This window comes from Salvia miltiorrhiza, chromosome 6 (assembly GCF_028751815.1).
Source record: "Salvia miltiorrhiza cultivar Shanhuang (shh) chromosome 6, IMPLAD_Smil_shh, whole genome shotgun sequence".
NCBI lineage: Eukaryota > Viridiplantae > Streptophyta > Magnoliopsida > Lamiales > Lamiaceae > Salvia > Salvia miltiorrhiza.
The window spans coordinates 43,859,897-43,880,775 of NC_080392.1; the positions used below are offsets into that span (position 1 = coordinate 43,859,897).

Genomic DNA, 20,879 nt, shown 5'->3' on the forward strand with positions numbered 1-20,879 from the left:
AGAACAAATATATACTTATGTCAATATAATTATTCCCTATCATTCAATATTTTGTAAACCCGAAACATCGAATACTAAACCCTAAATAATGAATACTAAACCCTAAACACTGAATACTAATTAAATCCTAAATAATGAATACTAAACCCCTAAATAATGAATACTAAACCTAATGGTAATATTTACTTTTATTCAATATAAAGTATTATATTTTCTAAACTCTAAATTCTGAAAACTAAAGCCTAAATTATGAACACTAAACCTTAAAACACTGAACACTAAATCATGAATCTTAATAGAAATATTTACTTTTAATTAACATACTTGAGCAAATAACTAAAAGTAAAAGTTCGTATAAATAAAAATTGAACAAATGTCAAAGGTTGTGATAAAAATTGGATTTTTTAAAGCTCGTGGACAAAATGGATTTCGGGCAAAGGTTGCGATATTACATGCAATTAACCCTAAAAATAAACATTATTATGAAGAAATGTAATGTTTCAAAAACATTACATCTCTTCATATTAATAATTATTTTTTATGTTATTAATAATTATTTGACCAAATAATTAAAAGTATAAGTTCTCATAAATAAAAGTAACAATTATTGTAACAAATGTAATAATTTTAAAACAATACATTTCTTTATATCAATAATTACTATTTTTTTACGACAATAATTATTTTATCAAATAACTAAAAGTACAAGTTTTCGCATATAAAATAAATATTACTTTTTTTATATTAATAATTACTTTTTTTGCTACAATAATTACTTGATTAAATAATTAAAAGTAACATTTATCAGTAACAAATGTAATAATTTAGAAATATTAAATTTTATTATAACAATAATTACTTTTTATACGACAATAATTAATTAATCAAATAGCTAAGAATAAAAGTTCTAACCAATAAAAATAACTTTACTTTTCTATATATCAATAATTACTTTTTCTTTTAAAAATAATTGCTTGAACAAATAACTATAATGAATTAAAATAAACATTATTGTGAAAAATGTACTAATATTTTTGAAACATTACCTTTCATCATATGAATGATTACTTTTTATTACGACAATATTTACTTGACTAAATAACTAAAAATACAAATTCTAACAAGTAAAAATAAATAATAATTTTATTCATATCAATAATTACTTTTTCCTATTAGAATAATTATTTCATCAAATAACTAAAAGTAAAAATTTTCATGAATGAAAGTAACATTTATCATAAACAAATGTAATTATTTTGAAACATTATATTTCTTCACACGAATAGTTATTTTTTTTATCACAATAATGATTATTTGACCAAATTAACACTAGCTACCATCAAATTTTATCCTGAAATTCGACCGTGAGAGTAGTCATGAAATAGTTCGAGCAAAAATAAATTATTTTAGCTTGATACTTAATTACAAGAATCGATATCCAAAAACTATAGCTACATTGCTCTACTTCATTGCTACATATCCTGATGAATACTTATTCATCATCCAAATTAATTTGAATATATTATTTATTTTATAGGCTAAATATAAATTTCCCCCTTAATTCAATTCTCCATCAAGAAATCAACATGTGTTCCTCTAAAATCAAAATTGCAGCAGCAGGAGCCTAATCGCGCCCCTCTCTTAGAAAAGGCGCAACAAATAACAAATTAAAATAAGAGAATATACACAATTAGAAAAATTAGACATTATCCATTACTAGTTTCGAAGATGAGCAGAGGTGTAAATGAGGCTACAAAAAATGGTTCATGTACCTCAAAATATCGAATCAATATAATTTTTTTAAAAAAAAATCAAGAGTACAAACAACCAAAAGCACCAGTAAAAATCAAGATAATCAGCGCCGCTCTCCCAGCAGATCTCATTCCCAGCGACAATGACAAATCAGTCCCGCCCCGAGCTCCACCGGCCTCGACAGGATCAGACCCGCTCCGGTCACCGTGAAGATCTTTGGAAATCGAGGAGAGGGGTGGCAAATTTGGGGATCTAGGGTTTGGAAGAAACGGCGAAATCACCGGAGAAGAAAGGAGAAGGAGCGGTCGCCTTGTTGTTCCCCGGCGAAATCGCTGGAGATAAGGAGGATAGAGGCGGCCTTGATGCCCGGCGCTTGGACTGCTCAGCGATGAGGAAGGAGAGGAAAGAGTAGAGGGAGACGACAGAACTCTCTAGAGAGAGAAACTGCAACGAAAAATGAAGGAAAAAATGAAAAGTAAGTAGAAAACCCTATTTATATTTTTTAATCGGGTTCGGGCCGGGTCTGAAAACGGGTCGGGGAACCCGGTCGCATAGCATGCGGTTAACCGCATGCAATAAATTGCGTATATAGATAAGCACAAAATGGAAAAAAAGCAGTAGAAACGAAATACTTTGACAAAAGCAAAGCGACCTCGCTTTTTTATATTCCCTCCTTCTAAATGCGGCATTTCCCCAAATCCCCGTCTCTGCCTCTCTGAAAGTCAAAGGTCAACCTTTCAACAGAGCTCCGCCTCCGCCTCCCACCTACCCTTGTGGAATGCAAAACCTTCTCTCTCTCAATTACACTCATCAAATTCCTTCTTGATCTTTCAAATGGCGGTGCCGATAGCACGCTTTCCTATCTTCCCGGTGGTCAGAATCATCGGAGTTACAGTCCTCTTACTCCTCTTAATTTGGACTCTGCATTACAGAGGCGGCTTGGCCCTCATTTCCGAGAATAAAGATCTCATCTTCAATGTAAATCCCGCTTCTCTTCTTTCTTTTGTTTCATGGCTTTTCTTCATTGAGGATCAATCTCGTCTCCTTTTCTTATTTATTTCAGGTTCATCCTGTATTAATGGTGATTAGCCTTGTGCTCCTCAATGGCGAAGGTATGAACTTTATTGTAGGGTGAAATTGAGTTCTAATTTGTCGATATTAACTCTAATTGTTGACTGATTAAGACCCTGCAAGTAGCCATCTAGAGACTGCATTTTGTTTGCGAACTATTGTTTTTGTGTAATTTGTTGTCGATACTCTTTTCAATTATGTTAACGACGTTTGATTTGATCAGCATCTGCCTATGTCTTTGAACTTTTTTTTTGTTGCTTGGTAATGGCAAAGTAATTAGCCTTGCTGGGGTAAGGAAACTACATCATTTTTTTTTTTGAATGGTCTTAGGAAGTGTTTGGCTAAGCTTATTTTAAAGAGCTATAAGATATACTAGTTTTTTATGAGCTTATAAGTTGTCAAACTGTTTGTATAATTGAGCTTATAAGCTAGAGAGAGATTTTTTACTTAAAAAAGAGTAAATCTTTGTTAAATAGAGAAAATCGAAGAGAAATGAAATTAGAAAGATATATGATGAAAATAAAAAAGCATAGTTGAGTTATTTTTGTAAAATGAGTGTTGCTTATAAGATAATGAGAAAATAAGTTGGGGTAGAGGAACTTAGTTTTAGGAGAGCTTATTTTTACAGTTTATAAGCTCTTTATAAGCTTATTTTGCCAAATACTTTGAATGAGCTTATATCCTGTTTTAAATAGCTTATGAGCTCAGCCAAACCCCCTCTTACTGCAGTTGAGTGTGAATAGTAGAATTGAGATAGGTTGGATCTGTAGTCGAATTATCAGCTCTACTGTCCTGAAAAATTATAATTTTCATAATGAACTGCTTTGAATATTTGAGACCTCTTGTATTATTAACATTAGGCTTTATCATACGAAATGTTTTGCACTCTACTCAACCTAGGAATTGTTGCTCTTCTATACATCAATATTAGATGATATCTTCTTCTAGTTGTTAAATTGTTATACAGCAAGTTTGTGTTTGTTAAAATTTGTCCTGTAAATGCACTAGTTTCTGGGCGATCATATATATTTTTTGGACAAATTAACTTAAATGATAAAGAAACAATGAACATTAGTTGATTATCTGCAGATTGTGCGTAAGTTTATATTTAACGAAATGAATGAACTTCATTTTTTCTCTTCTCCTAGCATTTTTGTGTGAATATTCGTCTGGCCATTATACTTGTTTTCATCTGCCGGTGTATATGCAAGCTTGCTGGCAGATTACTTACATGTTTGCCCCTATTTTAACTGTAAGCCTTGGAAATATATTTTAATTGCTTATCATAGATTCTTGCAGCCATGCTAGCATACAAGACTGTGTCTGGAACAAAAAACTTCAAAAAGACAGTTCATCTTTTCCTGCAATTCCTGGCATTCTTCTTAAGCATCATCGGACTATGGGCTGCATGGAAGTTTCACGTTGATAAAGGCATTGATAACTTCTACAGTCTCCACTCGTGGCTGGGGCTAGCCTGCCTCGTCTTATTTGGAATTCAGGTGGTCGTTTAAGATGTTCATCTCCTAGATTCTGTTTGGGATCGAGTTACTCAGTAATTCTCTGTTGACACAAGTGTTTAACATCCTTCCAATTTCATCTGTAGTGGGCTGCTGGATTTGTAACCTTTTGGTATCCCGGTGGATCAAGACATAACCGATCAAGCCTGATGCCATGGCATGTATTTCTTGGGATATACATTTACACTCTAGCGGTAGCTACTTGTGCCACTGGTCTTCTGGAGAAGGCAACGTTTCTACAAACACAGAAGATAATATCACGCTACTCGGCTGAGGCATTGCTGGTGAATTCTTTGGGGATCTTACTTGTTATTTTGGCAGGTTTTGTGATTCTTGGGGTGGTCTCTCCTCTGCATGGGAAAGGTGAAAACCCTAAAGGGATTGCAGAGGAATAGCCGCAAGATCGATCGGCCATTGAAACTTTGGTTCAGACTTGAAATTTTATAGCACATTCAAAATCACACTTATTGAGGATCAAACAATGGCAAGTAGTTGATTCATTGTGACTGTTTGTAATGCACAGTTTCTCTTTTGATATGTGAACTTTTAACAAAAGTCTTGTTACACACATCTTTGATATAACTCGTCTCTAAAGACTGGTTATGATTATTAAGGAGAGGGTGCGGTAGGTGTTATAACGTAATGTGGGATGCACTTGAATTATAACAAACCTCCGCGTTTTTTATCCGACGGCCCATTTTGGCTCTCTCAGGTCGCCCCTTTTGCTACGTGGACAAGAAGGTCGTCGCCCCTTTTGCTACGTGGACAAGAATGTGAGGCCGGCCTCTATATCAAAACTGTCACAACACCTTAGATAGAACTTATACCTTAAAAACGAGTCTTAACGAGAAAGTATTCAAGGTGTTATTATGCATCAACTACTTAGCCCATACATAATTGTATTTTATCCAAAGGTCCTTAGATAGAACTTATACATAATTGTACATTATCCAAAAATGTTACAACACCTTAGATAGAACTTATACTTCAAAAACGATTCCTAACGAGAGAGTATACAATATGTTACTTGAATGTCCAATCATCTATTCAAACTAACTAGACCGATCAAGAAAGTATGGTTTTTTATGCATTGCAATAAAGTACATTGTTGCCCTTCATCCAACATCAAAATTTCATAAACTAATTTCTTCTTCAATGCATAGGAGAGTTTGAGGGTTTTTTTTTTTAAATTGTTTTAATATCTGTAATTTTGGAAACGGACATGCAACATATGGGCCAATAAACTTCCAAAAATCAATGGGCTTAAACTGCCTTCATCAACTCTTGAACCAATCTTTCAACCTCTAATTTAATTTAAAGCCCATTTGACTTCCTAATAGGTTGCCATTTCTACCTAAATAATTATCCGATAATTCTTGTTTTATTTTTAATAGAAAAAAAAACGAATCAAAAAAAAAAAAAAGTGCCGCCGTCATCTTCTATTCTTCTCCCCTTCCAATTCCATAAACCCCTAATCCTCACCTGAAACCCCTACCACACTAGTACCATTACGGCATTACAAGTTAAACAACCCAGCCGCCACCGCCGCCTCTCCTCCGCCGGCCCCCCGTGCCCAGCCAGAAGAGCCCGCAGGCCGCAGCCGCCTCGCCCAGCGCCGCAAGCACGCAGGACCAGCTCTGCTCTGCGCCGCGCCTGACCCCGCCCTCAGACGCATTGGAATCTCAGACTAAGGTAGGTAAATAATTTTCTCCCCTGGCTTCAATTTTCTCTGCTATCGCATTCGGAAATCGCAATTTGACAAAATGGTGAAACCAAATTTGTATTGGAATTGGAATTCTTTTTTCCTTACGGTATTTTGATGTGGCAGTGTCTGGATTCCACTTTTGTTTTATATGTTTAAATTTGCGAGCTTCAGAATTTTGAAAGGAATGAAGCTTGTGCTCAACAAAAGAATTTCGAGTTGAACTCGCGGTCATAGATGATCAAAAGACCCGAGCTTGAGCTTGGATTTTGTGGGCTCTGCTTAACTCGTTCCTTAATGGAACAATTTGCTGTATTGTTTGCTTAGCATATTTGTAGCTCCGCTTGATTTAATCTCTTGTTACTTTGTAGAACACACATTGATATCCTTAGGTCTTTATCTTTCGCAGGATGGATGCAGCAGTAGCGAAGGTTATGGGCATGACATGGTATCGTGGTCAATTTTCCCAGGTCAGTGTCAAATCTATACCAAAGAAATGTTTTTTTGCGACAAAATTCCAATGGACCTGATGGTGGTGTGTTTGTTTATTAATACTGGTTTGATACACCATCTTTCTCCTTATGTTCATAAGAAGTTATCTGAAATAGATATGTAAAATGAAACCATTACCTATTTAGGCGGATGCATTTCTGTTCTTTTTCTTGAATTTGGTTGACTGATATGATTGGATTTTTCTGTCCACATTTTGTTTGAATTTAATGTTTGCTGGAAGTTTCTCGCTCTCATATTATCCCAACTAGCTGAGGATTTATAGAGACTATTTTTTTTACTGTTCATGTCATTGGAGAAGTCGAGAAGATGCAGACATCAATCTGAGATTCTAATTTGATAATTGTTTGTACCAGTAATATTTAACAATTCCTACTTGGTTGCAGTGCAGCTACCCTCTAAATGTATGTGTGTGTGTTGGTGGTTTGTTTTTTTTGTCTTCTTTTGGTGGGGATGGGGGAAATTTGCAATAGTTTTTGTGGTATATGGATGTTAGTGTATTTTCTTTCTAATTTGGCAATTTTGCTATCTGTTTAGTTGCAGAACCGGGCATTTAGAAGTTGCCAACCTCGAATCTGTTTAAAGTGTCCATCTGTACAGGCTGACAGATCCAAATGTTCTTCCATGAGAGCTGGGATATCATGTACTCTGAAATTAAAGTCAGTATATCCACTACAAAGTTGTGCTAGGGTTCCATCCTCTTTCTCTACCTCTAGAGCCATGACACCTTTTGGATGTGAGCTTTCCAACTCTGGGATGCCCACAAATGTTTCCTTTTATGGGTTAGTAGGTAGACCATGGCCGACTTGTTATGCTAGTAGTAGCATCAGCAGGTCATATTCCCAAATAGCAAAGGCGAGTACACGGAATCGTATTATTACAATGGAAGGAGGGAGCAGTGGGAAGAATAGTCCAGTCAATACATTTAATAAGCGTCGAAAGTCGCCAAAGGCTTTTGCTGCTCAGAAAGGAAATGCAGCCTCTAAGGAGGAATTGGCTGTCAGCAGTTCTAGTGGCAAATCAGCAGCTGTGGAATATGATGACCCCTCCTCTTTAAAGGACCAAATTGTAAAGGATAAAAAGAACTCTATAGTTGACAACGGTGGCAGAGAAAAACTGAAGCGGTCAAGAAAGAATAAAACACAAAGTCAATCATCAAGTGTTAGTGCATCTACTGAAGCTGCAGAGATGCCAGATAGCTCCACAAACATATCTGGAGCCAAGGAGATTGGAAAAAGCAAAAGCAAAAGCAAACAGTCTCACGTATCCCCAGAGGTCAGATGCAAGTTTTTCTTTTGAATCTAATTGGGTTTAAATTTTTACTCAATGTTACATTGACTAACAGTACAGGTACAGTCTAATCTGACGGTAGCAGAAGTGGTTGATGGCGTTGATACAACCAAGACCGTTCAAAAGAAAGTGAAGAGGAACTCTGCTAGAAATAAGAAACCTAGTTCACCTTCCCCAACTTCTTGTCTGATCACTAAAACAAAGTCTCAAGGCGGAAAGGCTTGGCCTCAGTTATATCCACCTATTAGTAAATCTGTTGTAGTGGTCGAGTCAGTCACGAAGGCAAAAGTTATTCAAGGGTACCTTGGTGAAATGTATGAAGTCCTCCCTAGTTATGGCCATGTAAGGGATTTGGCTGCAAGATCAGGATCAGTACGACCTGATGATGACTTCAGTATGGTGTGGGAAGTGCCATCTCCCGCCTGGTCTCATCTTAAGAGTATTAAGGTTGCATTAAGTGGGTATGTAGCATTCACTTTACATTTTCGTGCTCCCTATCCCCTTTTGCATTTTTCTAAATTTTGTTTGTAAAATTTGTCTACTCTTATTTATTCTACATTTTCCAGAGCAAAAAACCTTATTCTTGCCTCAGACCCTGATCGTGAGGGAGAGGCTATTGCCTGGCACCTAATTGAGATGTTGCAGCAACAGGATGCACTTCGTGAAGATGTCAGCATTGCTAGGGTTGTTTTCAATGAAATAACTGAATCATCCATCAAAAGTTCTCTCCAAGCTCCACGGGAGATAGATGCTGATTTGGTGCATGCTTATCTTGCCCGGCGTGCTCTTGATTACTTGATTGGCTTCAATGTTTCTCCTCTACTTTGGAGGAAACTACCTGGTTGCCAGTCTGCTGGACGTGTCCAGTCTGCTGCTTTAGCTCTCATATGTGATCGGGAAAAGGAGATAGATGACTTTAAATCCACAGAGTACTGGACTATTGATGCTCACTTCCAGAAAAACAATCCGTACTCAGCCAACAATGCCACTGTCACTTCACATCTAACACATTTGGATTACAAAAGGCTGAATCAGTTGTCAATCAGCTCCAATGTGGAGGCAAAAAGTATTGAAGAGAAGATAAATCTATCCAAGTTTGAAGTGATTGGCTCTAAAACCAGCAAAACCCGGAGAAATCCACCCATGCCCTATATAACATCAACAATCCAGCAAGATGCAGCAAACAAATTGAACTTTGCAGCTTCATATACCATGAAAGTTGCACAAAAGCTTTATGAGGGAGTTGAATTATCAGATGGCAAGGCTACAGGACTGATAACTTACATGAGAACTGATGGCTTACACTTGTCCGATGAAGCTGCAAAGAGCATTCAAAACTTTGTTGTTGAAAAATATGGACCGAATTTTGCTACAAAGTCTACTCGCAAGTATTTCAAGAAGGTAAAAAATGCTCAGGAAGCCCATGAAGCTATTAGACCCACCGATATCCGCAGAGTACCATCAAGCCTTGCTGGGGTCCTTGATGAAGACTCCCTGAAGTTATATACTCTTATATGGTGTCGGACAATGGCATGCCAAATGGAACCTGCCATCATTGAGCAGTTACAATGTGATATTGGAAATGCCGATCAATCCATTGTTTTTCGTTCTGCATGCTCAAGGGTTGAATTTCTTGGATATCAGGCTGCTTATGAGGATGCTGAAACCATCAGAGTTAGACATAGTGACGATGATGGTGGCCACCGTAATGATGTATTTGAGGTATTGAGTAAATTGAAATATGGCCAGCCATTGTGCTTGACTAGCGTAGAACTTGATCAACACCATACACAGCCTCCACCCCGCTACTCTGAGGGGTCATTAGTAAAAAAGCTGGAGGAACTTGGTATTGGAAGACCTTCTACATATGCAACCACTATTAAGGTGCTAAAAGATAGAAAATATATAACAATGAAAAGCAGGACATTGATTCCTGAATTTCGTGGTCGCATGGTGTCAGCATTTCTATCGCATTATTTTTCGGAGGTAACAGATTACAGTTTTACTGCTGATATGGAGGCTGAACTTGATAATGTATCTGGTGGAATAACTGAATGGAAAGGCCTTCTGAAAGATTATTGGACTAGATTTAGCAAGTACTGTGAGAGTGCTAGTGGTCTCCACATCCATCAGGTTGAGAAAATGTTGGAAAAAACATTTGGTGATTTCTTATTTTCTTCTCTTCGTGATGGAAATAGGACTTGCCCAAGCTGTCTGGCAGGGACATTGGTCTTCAAAGTTAGCAGGTTTGGTGCAGGATACTTTATTGGTTGTGATCAACACCCAAAATGCAAGTGAGTACGAGAATCATTATGCTGTATAGGTTTGTCCCTGCTGCCTCGATAAAGTCTAACTTGTGTGTTTGTGAAAATCCAACTGATGTGCAGGTATATTGCTCAAACGCTCTATGGTGAAGAAAATGATGATGACACTCAGGACCCACAAAAGAGAAACGTGGAGGAGCCAAAGGTGCTTGGCTTACATCCAGGATCCGGAGAGAAGGTTCATCTGATGAGGAAATGTGTTGATTGTTTAATGTTAATTGGTATGCCTTCACTAATTTTGGATTTTCTGCATTTTTTGTGTTGTCTGCTATGTAGATTCTGTTGAAGTGTGGTCCATATGGACACTATGTGCAGCTTGGTGAAGACAGGAAAGGGCACCCACCCAAGCGAGCGTCACTGGCTCAAGTACGTATATATTTGAGTTGTTGAAGTAAATCCCTTCTTTTTGTTCTCTTATTCTATGTCTCGGACTCTCAACATGCATATTGCTATCTGAATGTTTAACTTTTGGCAAATTTAATACTCAATGGAAACCCAGTTGTCATACTACTTACTAGTGAAACTGAGGTAGAAGTCTAGAAGCCTTGTAAATCCTTCACATTCCTCGACCTGTATCAATTATGCTACATTTTGCATGTGATATAACTGAAAACATGATTTTGCTGCTATTCCAGCTGCATCAAAGTATAATGTCTAGAGAAGAGTCAATTAAGGTTATTTATTGAGAGAGAGAGGGAGAGGGAGAGGGAGAGGGAGAGAGTCAAGTTAGAGTTAGGTATTTGGAATTTTTGATATAGGGGGGTCTGTCTGCAAAGAAATAGGTCTCTTAACCTAGTGTGGGGTGTTGAGTTTTTCACGAACAGACTGCAAAAACAATGGGATTTCAAACTGATAATTAAAATAATTTCTTATTCACATCCTCTACTTATTCAAATTTGCATTACATAGACCTCATCAGCACCAACATGTTTATGCATATCAGTTTGCACTTTGCAGAAAGTAAACAAAAGTTCTTCTCAAACAAAATAAGTGCAGAGGCTTTGACTTGTATCTATTATGCTATATTTTATTAGTTGATTAAATTTGCGCCTCGTCTCATTATCCATATTCTCATTATCAATTCACTCATCTGATGTTTGTGATCTTTCCGTTTCTAGATAAAGGATGTTGCCTCCATCACATTGGATATTGCCGTAGACTTGCTGCAGTATCCAGTGACCTTGGTACTTTCTCAGTGCTACATTTCATTTTCTCTATCATTACTTCACATTACCATCCGACTGATCCAAAATGGGTGTTTGGTTTAGGGAAACCACCCAGATGATAGCCAACCCGTGATTCTGAAGCTTGCAAAGGGTGGATTTTCCATTAGACACAGACGCACGATTGCTCCCGTCCCCAAGGTAAAGTCTGCTTCGTCTTAGTACTCAAATTATTTTGCATTCTGTTATATAACCTACATATACGTGATTCTATATTGCCCCGTATGCAGAATCTGAAACCGAGTGAGATAACCTTAGAGAAAGGTTTGGAACTACTAAATGGTAAAGACGTAAGGAGGTGCGGACGACCGAAGGGAGCAAAGAACGCTGCACCGGCTGAGGCTATGTAATATGTAAGCATGGCATGTCTACTCAGGCTAATCCACATTGGAAATCGATTTATAGATAGAAATACATTCTTTCCAGGAACTTTGGAATGTAATGCTGCCCTGCCCAATTTTTGTTGGCAATAATTTTTGCTAGTGTAACTTATGTTTTTTCAATAATAGTAATTTTTATTGCAAGGTATTGAAGCGTGAGATTTAATTTTATAGAGGACTGATGATGTAAACTGAAGTTGAAATAATAGTAGCAACTAATAACTATATAGTGGGTAGTTATTATTGATGGAATATTATGGGTATTTATTTTTTCACTTTGTACTATTTCGTCCTTGAATAAATTCGCCAGTTGTGATGTTGAACTGTAGTTAAATTCTCAATTAGTAAAATCTCAGATAATAAAATGACCATCTAAACCAAGTATAGCTAGCAAATTATATAGGCATGCAGACTATATATAGGGGTAAAATGCAGGGTTTTTTTTTTTTTTTGACAAACAAACAATTAAATAAGTAAATTTAAAGGTCGCACCACAATGAACTTGAACTTAAGACCTCCGACTTTAGACATTAATAATTCTATCGTCACATATTTAATCTCGCGGAGGTGATTTTGGTACTGTAATAGAGGCTATTAATTTTAAAAAGATTAGAATTCAAAAGTTTGAGAAGGGTACGATATCAGCCAATTTTATGTTCTATTTTTGCAGGAAATCTAGAGGCTTTGGGGATCTTGGCAATGTCGTGATTTTGGAAACTTTTTCTTTGTTTTTTTGTTTTTTAGTTTTGTTTTTAATGTGAAGATCTCATAAAGATTTTAAATTTTTTATTTATTTCAGATTGAGACGATGTTAGAATCGCGCGCGATGTGTGAAGAGAACTCAATTCCGAGGTTTCTGAACAAATTAAATTTTTTGACTTTGATGGACCTTACATATTATAATTACAATACTAGATAGATTTACATTTTACCCACAAAATAAATACTAGGTAAAGATTTTGTACTTAGCTACCCATATTGTAGGATTTGGCAGAGAAAAATATGTGAACATGCAGACTAGCTTATGCCTTTTCAAGTAGGTTCGCAATATACTAGTATTACATAACTGAAATCAGATAATTTATCATAGTTTTGAAATCCAAAATTTTGAAGGATTTTAGCTATAAAAAAAAAATTCTTAGTAATTGTAAAACTTTGTACTTGATGCATTTTTTCTATATGTGAGATGACACCGTATTGGTGTCCATGGATCTAAATATCTTGCAAAAAAAAAAACATTAGGAATTATTTTAAAATATTTTAATCATTTTATGACCATGAGAGTTATATATAGGTTTCTTTAAATTCTCTTTGGCACTAAAATTGCTTAATTGACATGCAATCATTGTACAATGATATAGAATACGTAAACAAGTTGGATAATACTTTAGTGACAATTTGAAAAGCTTGAAGTAATTGAACTAAATCATAGTATTCATCCCAATGACATGACAATAAAATCATGCTAGCTATTGAACTTCGATTGTAAAAAAAAAAAAAAAAATCCACTAATAAATCCTTAAATTCATACGTTGAATTTAACATATCATATGTGAAATTCCACCTAGTACATACGTCTATGTTGAAGCACTTACTACGTCTGGTTTTCGTTTTGCAAAATTTAAGCTACGACCTATAAATTTTTAAAACATACAACACATTTGTTCAAATTTCAAGTCATATACCCATAAAAGAATTCTTTGAAAACATTAGATCAAATATCATAGCAAATAGAATCTCTATGCGACAAGTTAGTCAACATATTTCGTAAACTATAATTTTATATCTTTTCACTAATTTAACTATTGTCCTAGTCATAGTTGAATGTGGTATTTTTTTAACACAAGGATTATAAGCTAACTAGTATATGCCCATTTGTGCGATGCACTACTCATATTTAAATAAATAAATATAAATAAATACGAAACATGTTTTAAAAATAAAATAATCCGCATCAATTACTCAATAAAAGCTTGAATTCAAAATGTAATTTTCAACTTTAAGTGTAATAAAAATTAGCATTACACATTATTATTATTGAGTATTATCACGATTGATGCGTCATAATAAATATTTTCATATATAAACATAAAAAATTATAAAATTTTAATGGGAGAGAGAAAATAAAAAATTTTAAATTTTTTATAACTTATTCGTTTTAAATTCATTTTTGATATTTTTTATACTATAATAAATTTAAATTGTCTATTGAATATTTTTTCATGAATCAAATTTGACAATGTCTAAAAAAGAATTAAAATATAAAAAACAAAAAGAAAAAAATAGTAGAAAATTGGTGAAAAGAAGAGAGAGAAAAAAAGAGGAAAAATATGAAGGGAAAAACTCCTCTTTTATATATTACATAGATTTCATAGAATTTTCAAATCGCTTACTATCGGCAACTTAAAAAGCAAGTGATTTAGTTGAAGCAAATATAAATTCCTGGCTATGAAAATATATACACGCATAGTTAAATATAGATAAAAATGGCTAATGGATTGTTGCCGGATTTGATACATATTGGCCAATGGAATTGTTGCCTAATGAATTGATAAGTATTTGTGTGGAAGCAAACCCACATGTTTAGAAGACAACATCAAATCTAACACAATATAGTTGGCGGTAGGGGTAAATTAGGATTTTTTTTTCATTTTATTTTTTTATTTTTTTATTTTTTTAAATTGTTACAACCAAAGAAAGAAAAAATAGGTCACTCGAATCCTCGATTTATTGGTTGGAGGAGAAGCGTCTTACCAACAAATTAGAAAAAAAATAATTATTTCTATGTAAAATATAAGGGTTTTATGTTCATAGATAGCACGTGAGAATAGCACTACCCAAATTTTATTACCGTGCATGCAGTTTACATAAACGTATTGATACAGTGCAATAAATGCGACAAACCTTCTTTCTATGATTGAATCTTTTATCTATGTTTTTTGGTTGCAGAGACAAAATCACAGATATTATACATGTAGTTAATTTCCTAAGTTTTTGTCTACTGTTTTATGAGTGCCTAACATATCACCTAAAATTTTATGTGATATTGAATTATTATTAGAGGTACTCTCCCGTGCAACCGATTGCACCGTGCAACTGGTTTCTGAATGACACTACTTCAACATACAAATGACACTTGAAGATCTTCAAGTGTCATTTGTATGTTGAAGTAGTGTCGTTCAGAAATATTCAAGTGTCATTTCCCGAATGAAGTAGTGTCATTCTTAAAACTAGTTGCACGGTGCAACTGGTTGTACAGGAGTATTTGTGTTATTATTCTTATAGATTTAATTTTTTAATAACAACCACAAAAAATTCTTTGAAGCAGTGTGTGTGGAGGGATGTAGGTGTTTTTGAGCCGCAATTTCCCAACCACTACTGATTTGATTGAAACTATTTTACACATATTTTGATTAATTAATCTCATTTTCTTTTTCTGGATAAGTTTGAAACTCTCTATTGCTACTTTGCTAGAGGATAAAGCTAGAGTAGTATTTCAAAAGAGCAGCAACTTAGTTCCTCGATCCCATGCAGCCATATGTATATAAAATATATATGTTGAAAGAAATGAAATTAAATGAAGATGAAAAAGAGAATTAATTAATTAGTTCCAAGATTTTATGGGTACAATATCATATCTTTTCACCCACCAATCACTCTTTCTAGCAAACAGTGGATTTTATGGTACAACAAATATCACCACTACCATACCCTATATATATATATATATGTCTGCAAAATTTGCTCAAGAAAATCACCAGAAATTGGTCAAACTTTCTTACACTTGGCTCCATGTAACGACTAAAAATTGCAATGATTCTACCTAGCTATGGAATAAACAAATCAAATAGATTGTCACTCCATAATTAAATCTAGCTACTTATCATCAGATTTTATTCACATCTAGCCTTTATTTTTTTTCAACTCATTTTTGGGTTCTCTCCAACTATCTCCTTCTGCATTAGCTAGTCTCTTCGTGAAAATTTTGATACTGGTGGAAATTTTACTGTAACTATTGAAACAAATTAAGGTTGTCAAAGATGAGAGAAATGTAATCATTAAAAACCCTTTTTTTGGAGTGATGCATTTACATGCAAATATATATATCATGTAGCTAGGTTCATTTTTCTTCCCTTCAACTTTCATTCTTGCATCTTCTTCCACATAATATACTAATCATTTCTTGCATTTCATATTTCTATTCGTTCCCAGCCATATTGATCCTTGAATTAATCTTTCTTATTTTATTTGATTTCTTGTGACAGAAACCACTTTCTTTACTGAATATATGCATGCAAGAAATGAGCGATGAGGAGGCTAATTTTGGTTCATAGATCTATATCATCAAGGTAAGTTAATCTGATATGAAATTATATATACTATTATAAAGGATGTGCATTCGCACGTAAAAATGAATTATTTTAATAAATTATTTTTGATAAGTGTAAAATTATATTTCATTAGATGAGCAACATTTATCATTTTAATATATTTTTTTGAACTAATTAATGGATAATTTTTTAAAAGTATAATGTTATAAAACTCATAAAATTGGAAAAAAAAATTATCTAAATTTAGTATAAAAAATTAATGAAACTATTTACTAATACTTTGTTTTTAATTCTAAATTATTAAATTTGCATAAGAAATAGTAATAATAACTTAGGTGGATGAAGAGTCCTAATAGATATTACTACTATTTAAATAAATACTAGTATAAAAATATAAAACATAAACTATAACATATTTTTAGATTTATTATATGTATAATATATTAAATTACACAATTAATGACCTTAATTAAATTAAGTATATATGATGGACATGATAGGCAAATCATTTTTTTGTAAAAGAAGGCTATTTTATACTAATAGGGTATAGATTTGTAAAGGGAGCATGCAAATATTGAGGCTTTGCTTCTTGATTCGTTTGCAATTGATATTGATATTTATCATTATTCAAGAAAAGTGAATCTTACACCTCTAGGAATTAATTATTCTGTGATCATCCGTACAACCAGAAACAAGCCATGTAGCTAAGGAAATCAGTTGAAACATGCATATATTTAATTTCTTAATGTTTTAATTGTATTTATTATACAACCAATATAATATATATTTATATATATTCCAATTGCCCAACACAGGATTCTCAGCAGTGCCATGGCATCAACATGAAGCTGGTATGTATTTTTGTTGAGACATTTTTGCTTAGGACCACAAACTTATTGATTTCTATTCCTCCAAATAAGAAAGAAAATTGTAGGTAACAACAAAGAGACCAAGAATAAGTTAAACTTTGACAATTGGGCAAAAAGATATTTTTTACTCAACCACTCACCACTACTGCTTGTATGCTCCCACTAACTCATTAATGCTTCCACCATATATCCTCTTTCATTATTCAGCTTATACAGTAAAATCCAAATTGGAAGCTCAGAATTTGCTAGCTGTTGTTCACATGATATGTCTACTGCTAAGGTTTTGACACAAATGGATCCAAATAATTTATATAAGCTATTGTTCATTTTCCTCAAGAGATAGATCTCTTTATTTGAAAATATTGTAGCTGCTAAATTAAGTAGGCACAGTTTAGTGTGTGGAATACTGTGATTAATAGATGTGCATTACTATATACTTTCTTCAGTTGTTTCTTTAAATATTATATTGTTGGGTCATTAAATCTTGTGTAGAATGAAAAGTGACAATGCCAGACTTAGGCTAGCTAGCATTCAATTCTGCATGTGATATAACTGAAAAAACATGATTTTGTTGCTATTCCAGCCACATCAAAGTATAATGTTTAGACAAGAGTCAATTAATTAAGGCTATTTATTTATTGATTGATTGAGAGAGAGAGAGAGAGAGAGACTGCAAAGAAATAGGTCTCTTGACCTAATGTGGGGTGTTGAATTTTTTCACAAACAGACTACATAAAACAATGGGATTTCAAACTGGTAATCAAAATAATTTCTTATTCACATCCTTTACTTATTCAAATCTGCATTATATAGACCTCATCAGCACCAATATGTTTATGCATATCAGTTTACAAAACGTTCTTTTGAAACACAACAAGGCTTTATTACAGAAAACAAGTCTTGAATGAGAGAGACATTTAGGAAGATATATAACAAGTGAAAATGATGCTGCATGCTGCTGATGAAATGATCTTATCTTAAGAAATGTGATTGTAATGAATATTATGCTTTAAACTTAACATCTTCCAAGCAAGAGGATCAATTTGGATGAAATGAAAACAAAGATTTTTTCAAGGGCTAGAGATATATAAACTATCATGTTGCACACTTGCAAGAAACAAGGTTTAGGAATCTCTATATTGTAAACTGGAGGTGAAAGATAGTATCTTTCTTCTTTCACTACAGACCCCTAGAGAACATTATTTTCTCAAACCTTAAAGATCACAAATCCAAAAAATATAATGCATAAGTAATTTAAGGTGAAGTGCCAACTTAAGAAACTAGAATAAACACTCACTTTGCTGAAGTACTCAAATAAATCCTATTCTATATGTTCTTCTAATTAAGGAAGTTTATAGCTAGCCAAGAAATTCAGCTCTCAAATCTTTGATAGATGGATTTCTAGCTGTAACAAACAAAATGGAGAATGAAAAGGTCTAGCTAGGTCATAAGCAGTGGTCCTTAACTTCCAAATAATAACCAGAAGGTTTTACATTCTTAATTATATGACATGACTAATCCACATTATAATCTGTTATTTTGGTCTCTTTTAAATTGATAATATTCTGCTTTCTGTTAAGTTAGATTTGAAGTCGGCTTGATGTTACATTTTGAACATCATGTACTCCCCACTCTTGATCATTAATAACATGTTGAGGAAAAATATTTGTTTAAAAATTCAAAGCCTGCATCGAATTCAGATACATTGTGAGGAAGACAGGTTGAAAATGATCTAATATTGAGCATTGACTGATGAGTTTAATCTATGTCCATGAGTCTTCTGCACAAGCTAGGTCATGACAAAAGCAAATTGCATTTATAATAGAAAAGATTGATCCATAGTCTATATACTTGAGGAATTAAGTTCAGAGACAAAAGATATTACATCAATATTGAATTAATTGCTCAAAATCAAAGTAGCAAAAGAACTTACATCAATTCTTTAAACACAAAATGAGCAACATTAGTCCGAAATCGAAAGAGCTTCTTCTTCCTATATGTTTGAGCTGCTGCAAACAAGCATTATAGTAATTAGAAATTAGAAAACATCATTTCTGAAATTTTGATGATTAATTTATATATACCTATTGAAGAACTTGTGGTGATCAAAGGCGGCATGCAAGTTGGATTGCCCAAAAACATTATCCCAATTCTCATTGGCGGCGGATGGGATCATGTAGTTTGAGTTCAACACAAGATTTTGCTGAAACCCCAAAAGCGAGGAAGGGTTATTGCTATTAATCTTGTTCTTGCGTTTGATCACCACCGATTCTTGAATTAGGTCTTGCGTGGGCGGCGGCGAGGGGAAATGATAAACGGGATGGTCGCGGAATCCGGCGGCGGTGGAGGAGCCTGCAGAGAGCTGCAAAAACTCAAGCTGTTGATTGTTCCTGCATTGAAACGATGATGAGGCGTTGAGATCAGAAGCATCACACCTATCTCCACCGAGCTGCTTGATGCACATCTTCTCGAGGGTCCGCTCCCTCGCCCTCGCCCTCGCCTTCGCCCGCGACTCCTTCGCGACGCTGGGCGCCGCCGCCTTGTCCTTCCGCCGGTTGGCGTTGGAGTATTCACCTCCGTTCTCGGAAGAGATCATCTCGCATGCAGAGGGGGAGGAGTTTCCGCTGGCGCTCTGCACCAGCTCTTTAATGGCGGTTTTCGATTTGGTGAGCAGCCAATCGAGCGTCTTGCTGGGCTTGTCGAAGCCCAGCATCTCCTGAAGATCGAAGAACTTCCTCGCAATGCCGATGGAGAGGCGGACCCGCCGATCTCTCGGCCCCTGCGCCGTGTTTATCTTGCTGTGCCGATCCTTCTTCGCCCCCGCCTGCTTCCTCGCGGGGGGCGCCGAGGCCTCGGCCTCGGCCTCGGCGCCCACGCCCACGCCGCCGTCTTCGGCGGCGTGGGCGTGGGCGAGGTAGAGCCCCGGGAAGGCCTCGGGGTAGTGGTGGTGGTGGTGGTGGAGCAAGATTTCGACCCCGTCGAGGTCGACGGGGCCGGGGGCGGAACGGGGCGGGATGAGGTAAGGGTTCCTGCCAAACATTTTAACCCTAGTGTTTACACATAGAGTGAGGTGATGAGGAAGAAGAAGAGGAAACCCTCATATTTGAAAGAATGAAGCATTTATGTGAGTGATCAAGCTGGGCAAAATCTCTGGCACTCGGCCGAAACGGAGGCGCAAGAACCGTAGAGGAAAGGGATGTTCGAGAGGGTAATGGCTTTGTTTAGCAGGCCTGTTTTATTGGGGTTAGGAAAAGTCTTGTCTCTTTCTTTAAATTTACATGCCAAGATATGGGTTGGGGCCATAGATAGCCAACTCATTTGCATCTGCTGATTAAATTAAAAATGCAATCACAATAATTAAAGAACCTGACCATGATAATGATCATGCTGATACAGCAGAGAGGAGCTACTGTTATATGCCAAAGAGAAATATTGACAGACAATGACAAATACTTGAAAACATATACATCAAATTACCTAACATGTAGACATGGAAATTAAATATGTTTTGATGGGTATTTTTATTATATATTTTGTGTCGAATTAATATGATGTGGGTGAAGAAGGGTTAGGGCCGTGAGGTTTTTGTAGGGGGGGGGGGGGGGGGGGTGTGACCATTGCATGTGTGGGGAGCTAAGAAAAGCTGTGATTTAAAACACAAATTTTGTAGACTCTAAACCGTACCTTTGTCTATCACCCTACGCAATGGACAAAATTTTTCTTCATTTCTTGTGCTTTTTTGAAGGGCCCCATTATTTCGTGTCCTGTTGTGAAGAAAATAAAAATTAAAAAAAAGGGAATTTTTTTTTTTTTTTTACTCCATTTCCGGCATGTCTCTAAGCAATCTAGGGACCTCTTCTCCCCTTTTTTGCAACTTGGAAAGGTGCCTTTCAATTTCTTCTGATTCAAT

At 35.3% G+C, this 20,879-nt stretch overlaps 3 protein-coding genes across 9 annotated transcripts; 2 read left to right on the top strand and 1 right to left on the bottom strand.

Moving 5' to 3' along the window:
* The first annotated feature begins 2,378 nt into the window (after positions 1 to 2,378).
* LOC130989827 (transmembrane ascorbate ferrireductase 2-like) lies at positions 2,379 to 4,895 on the top strand. The gene is made up of 4 exons (XM_057913943.1): positions 2,379 to 2,730; positions 2,816 to 2,864; positions 4,123 to 4,322; positions 4,427 to 4,895. The coding sequence occupies exons 1-4, from the start codon at positions 2,587 to 2,589 to the stop codon at positions 4,733 to 4,735; spliced, it is 702 nt and encodes a 233-aa protein (XP_057769926.1). The 5' UTR covers positions 2,379 to 2,586; the 3' UTR covers positions 4,736 to 4,895.
* An 846-nt stretch (positions 4,896 to 5,741) lies between these two features.
* On the top strand, positions 5,742 to 12,044 carry LOC130989828 (uncharacterized). 6 transcript variants are annotated; one of them, XM_057913945.1, is made up of 10 exons: positions 5,742 to 6,036; positions 6,452 to 6,512; positions 7,090 to 7,827; positions 7,903 to 8,303; positions 8,409 to 10,136; positions 10,230 to 10,344; positions 10,443 to 10,532; positions 11,285 to 11,350; positions 11,435 to 11,530; positions 11,620 to 12,044. In XM_057913945.1, exons 2-10 carry the CDS (start codon positions 6,453 to 6,455, stop codon positions 11,737 to 11,739), a joined length of 3,414 nt encoding a protein of 1,137 aa, XP_057769928.1. In that variant the 5' UTR covers positions 5,742 to 6,036; position 6,452; the 3' UTR covers positions 11,740 to 12,044. The 6 variants fall into 6 exon arrangements, with proteins under 6 accessions (XP_057769928.1, XP_057769932.1, XP_057769927.1 ...); XM_057913949.1 differs by having other exon boundaries at positions 7,096 to 7,827; XM_057913944.1 differs by having other exon boundaries at positions 5,742 to 6,032.
* A 6,719-nt stretch (positions 12,045 to 18,763) lies between these two features.
* On the bottom strand, positions 18,764 to 20,378 carry LOC130989829 (transcription factor DICHOTOMA-like). Of its 2 annotated transcripts, none has more exons than XM_057913952.1 (2): positions 19,054 to 20,378; positions 18,764 to 18,975 (listed from the first exon to the last, which is right to left on the bottom strand). In XM_057913952.1, exons 1-2 carry the CDS (start codon positions 20,007 to 20,009, stop codon positions 18,963 to 18,965), a joined length of 969 nt encoding a protein of 322 aa, XP_057769935.1. In that variant the 5' UTR covers positions 20,010 to 20,378; the 3' UTR covers positions 18,764 to 18,962. The 2 variants fall into 2 exon arrangements, with proteins under 2 accessions (XP_057769935.1, XP_057769934.1); XM_057913951.1 differs by having other exon boundaries at positions 18,764 to 18,978.
* Positions 20,379 to 20,879: the final 501 nt, after the last annotated feature.